At 42.3% G+C, this 4,628-nt stretch overlaps 1 protein-coding gene across 1 annotated transcript; it reads left to right on the top strand.

The window, feature by feature from the left end:
* The first annotated feature begins 205 nt into the window (after positions 1-205).
* LOC143260030 (uncharacterized) lies at positions 206-4,151 on the top strand. The gene is made up of 3 exons (XM_076524563.1): positions 206-1,023; positions 1,083-1,476; positions 4,143-4,151. Exons 1-3 carry the CDS (start codon positions 206-208, stop codon positions 4,149-4,151), a joined length of 1,221 nt encoding a protein of 406 aa, XP_076380678.1.
* The last annotated feature ends 477 nt before the right edge of the window (positions 4,152-4,628 follow it).

Below are 4,628 nucleotides of genomic sequence, written 5' to 3'. Positions count from 1 at the left end.
TGCTACGACGTCACGTTACCCGAAAGTGTTTCTACGCAACTTAATAAATAAAGTTTAATAGTTACACCGCACGCACCAGTTATTTACCAGAACACACCCCATAACTAAATTGGTGACTCGACGTGCGATAACTGTGCAGTGCGCGACTAAAAAAAAACGACGGGTGAGTTAATCACAAGTGACACGCCGTAAAATAAGGGCAGAAATGGACGCAGGTATGAGCCAGGGAAACGCCGCGTTACCTGAGGTGTGCCGGGTCGGCATACGAGTGCCACCGTTCTGGCCCGAACAACCGGCGATCTGGTTCCACCAGATAGAAGGCCAGTTCGCTTTGAATGGCGTCACCGCGGACACGACGAAGTACAACTACGTGATGTCTCAACTGGAACCGAAATATGCCCTGGAGGTCCAGGACATAATCACGTCACCGCCGGCCACCGAGAAGTATGAGACACTAAAAGGCGAACTAATCCGGCGCCTGTCCGCGTCCGAAGGGAGACGAATCCAGCAGCTGCTGGAAAAAGAAGAGATGGGAGACAGAACGCCATCTCAATTTCTGCGGCACATGCAGAACTTGGCGGGTCAGGCAGTACCGGACAAATTTCTGGGTACATTATGGACTGGCAGGCTACCCAGCATGATCCGGGCGATCGTAAGCGCGCAGCCAGACATCCCGCTAAACAAGCTGGCGCAAATCGCGGACCAGATACACGAGGGCACAACCCAAGCCCACGTGGCCAGCGTAGCCGCCCCGCAGACCGAGACGACAGAGGCAATGAGAGGCCTGCTGGAGGAATTCAAGCTCGTCGTCAGCGAGCTCACACGTCCGCGGACCCGTGATAACCGATCAACATCGAGGCACCGTTCGAGGAGACACCGCGGCCGTTCGGGATCTAGAGGCCGACGCCGGAGCGCACCCCCGCGAAACGTGGACCATTGCTGGTACCACCAGACCTTCGGAACGAGATCCACGAAGTGCCGACAGCCGTGCACATTCGACGCGGGAAACGATCGGGCATCACGGTAAATGCGGCAAATTGTGATGGACCGCGGACCCGCCGCCTCTTCATTCTTGAACGCAGCAAGAACGAAGAGTACCTTATAGACACCGGTTCAGACCTGTGCGTGTACCAGCGTGCGTACATCAAAGGCCCGTTGAAAAAAGCGAAACACGAACTGTTCGCGGCAAACGGGTCCGTCATCGGCACGTACGGGCTGAAACCAGCAGACCTGGACATGGGATTGCGACGGTCGTTCACGTGGAGATTCGTGATAGCGGACGTCTCCAAACCCATCATCGGAGCCGACTTCCTGGCGCACTATGGGTTACTAGTGGACCTCGCGGGAAGACGACTCCTCGACCGGACGACCACGTTGACATCCAGCGGGAGGATCGCCGCCTCAACAGCACCGACCATCAAGGCGATCGTCGGGGACTCGCCGTACCAGCAGCTTCTAGCGGAGTTCCCGTCTCTCGTGCGTCCAGCAGCGCATACATATATTGTATATTATGCGATATACATGATTTAGCTTCAACTGCATGCCAAACAAACGAGATAGCTTCAAATCCATGCGCAACAACTGATTTAGCTTCAACTACTTACGATATAAATGATTTAGCTTCAACTGGAAGCGAAACAAGCGAGGTAGCTTCTAATCCATGCGAAACACATGATTTAGCTTTAAATCAATGCGGAGTAGATGTTTTAGCTTCAAATCCATGTGAAACACATAGTTTAGCTCCGAATCAAAGCGAAGTAGAAAGTTTACCTTCAAATCCACGCGAAACAAATGATTTAGCTTCAAATACTTGCGATATAAATAATTTAGATTCAACTGCATGCGAAACAAACGAGTTAGCTTCAAATCCATGCGAAACACATTATTTAGCTTCCAATTCATGCGAAACACATGTTTTAACTTCACATTCTTGCGAAACAGATGGTTTAGATTCAGATACTTGTGATAAACTTGATTCAGCTTAAAATGCAGGCGAAACAAACGAGTTAGCTTCAAATCCATGCGATACACAAGATTTTGCTTCAAATTCATGCGAAACATATGTTTTAGCTTCATATACTTGCAAAATATATGGTTTAGATTCAGATCCATGCGATAAACATGATTTAGCTTCAACTGCATCCGATACAATCGATTTAGTTTCAAATCCATGCGAAAAACTTGATTTAGCTTCAAATCAATGCGAAATAGTAGGCTTAGCTTCAAATCAACGTGAAAAACAAATGGTTTAGCTTCAGATACTTCTGATAAACATGAATTAGATTCAACTGCATGCGAATCAAACGAGTCAGCTTCAAATCCCAGGGAAACACATGATTTAACTTCAGATCAATGCAAAGTAGAAGGCTTAGTTTCAAATCCATGAAAAACAAATGATTTAGCTTCACGTACTTGCGATATAAGTGATATAGATTTAAGTGCAGGCGAAACATATGAGTTAGCTTCAAATACTTCTCATATACATGATTTAGCTTCAACTGCATGCGAATCAAACGAGTTAGCTTAACATTCAAGCGAAACACATCATTCAGCTTCAAATCAATGCGATGTAGAAGGTATAGCTTCAAATTCGTGCGAAACAAATGATTCAGTTTCAAATTCTAGCGATATAAATGATATAGATTCAAATGCAGGCGAAACAAATGATTCAGTTTCAAATTCTTGCGATATAAATGATATAGATTCAAATGCAGGCGAAACAAATGAGTTAGCTTCAAATCCATGCGAAACACATGATTTAGCATCAAATCAATGGGATGTAGAAGGTTCAGCATCAAATCCATGCGAAACAAATGATATAGCTCCAAATAAGTGCGAAGTAAAAGGCTTAGTTTCAAATCCATGCGAAACAAATGGATCAGCATCAAATAGTTGTGATATATACGATTTAGTTTCAACTGTATGCGAAACAAACGAGTTAGCTTCAAAACCAAGCGAAACAAATGATTTAGTTTCAAAACAATGCGAAGTAGAAGGCTTAACTTCAAATACATGCGAAACAAAATATTTACCTCCAAATATTTACGATATAAATGATTTAGATTCAACTGCATGCGAATCAAACGAGTTAGCTTCAAATCGAAGGGAAACACATGATTTAACTTCAAATCAATGCGAAGAAGTAGTCTTAGCTTCAAATCAATGAGAAACAAATGATTTAGATTCAAATCAATGCGAAGTAGGAGGCTTATCGTCAAAACCATGCGAAACAAATGATTTACCTTCAAGTGCTTGCGATACAAATGATTTAGCTTGAGATCAATGCGATGTAGAAGGCTTATCTTCAAATCCGTGCGGAATAAATGGTATAGCTTCAAATACTTGTGATATGCATGATTTAGCTTCAACTGCATGCGAAACAAACGCATAAGCTTCAAATCCATGTGAAACACATGATTTAGTTTCAAATCGATGCGAAGTAGTAGGCTTAGCTTCAAATCCATGCGAAACTCACGATTCAGCTTCAAAACGAAGCGAAGTAGAAGGCTTAGTTTCAAATCCATGAGAAACAAATGGATTAGCTTCACATACTTGTTTTATACATGATTTAGATTCAACTGCATGCGAAACAAACTCCTTAGCTTCAAATCCAAGCGAAATACATGATTTAGCTTCAAATTCACGCGAAACACCTGGTTTAGCTTCACATTTTTGCGAAACAGATGGTCTAGATTCAGATACTTGTGATAAACATAAATTAGCTTCAGCTGCATGCGAATCAAACGAGTTAGCATCAAATCAATGCGATACACACAATTTAGTTTCAAATCAATGCGGAGTAGAAGGTTTAGTTTCAAATCCTTGCGAAGCAAATGATTTAGCTTCATATACTTGCGATATAAATGATTCAGATTCAACTGCATGCGAAACAAACGAGTTGGCTTCAAATCCTTGCGGAACACATGATTTAGCTTCAAATCACTGCGTAGTAGAAGGCTTATCTTCGAATGGATGCGAAACAAATGGTATAGCTTCAAATGCTTGAGATATACATGATTTAGCTTCAAACGCAGGCGAAACAAACGAATTAGTTTCAAATCCAATCGGAACACATGATTTAGCTCCAAATCAATGCGAAGAAGAAAGCTAAGCTTCAAAACCATGTGAGACGTATGATTTAGCGAATATAAGTGATATATCTTCAAATGCAGGCGAAACAAACGAGTTAGATACAAATGCATGCGAAACATATGATTTAGCTCCAAATAAGTGCGAAGTAAAAGGCTTATTTTCAAATCCATGCGAAACAAATGGATCAGCTTCAAATAGTTGTGATATATACGATTTAGTTTCAACAGTATGCGAAACAAACGAGTTAGCTTCAAATCCAAGGGAAACACATGATTTAGCTTCAAATCAATGCGAAGTAGAAGGCTTATCTTCGAATGCATGCGAAACAAATGATTTACCTTCAAGTGCTTGCGAAACAAATGACTTAGCTTCAAATCAATGCGAGATAGAAGCTTTGGCTTCAAATCCATGCGAAACAAACGATTTAGCTTCAAATCAATACGGAGTAGATGGTTTAACTTCAAAGCCATGCGAATCAAATGATTTAGACTGAAATCAATGCGAAGTAGGAGGCTTATCTTCAAATCCATGCGAAA

The sequence above is a fragment of the Megalopta genalis genome, chromosome 9 (assembly GCF_051020955.1).
Source record: "Megalopta genalis isolate 19385.01 chromosome 9, iyMegGena1_principal, whole genome shotgun sequence".
Lineage (NCBI taxonomy): Eukaryota > Metazoa > Arthropoda > Insecta > Hymenoptera > Halictidae > Megalopta > Megalopta genalis.
This window is presented reverse-complemented; position numbering and strand designations above follow the sequence as displayed.

Bases quoted from the DNA above. Each gene is read 5' to 3' on its own strand.
- LOC143260030 (XM_076524563.1), top strand. From the start codon at position 206: ATGGACGCAGGTATGAGCCAGGGAAACGCCGCGTTACCTGAGGTGTGC. The intron at 1,024-1,082 runs GTAAATGCGGCA...TCTTGAACGCAG, and splicing joins GGAAACGATCGGGCATCACG to CAAGAACGAAGAGTACCTTA.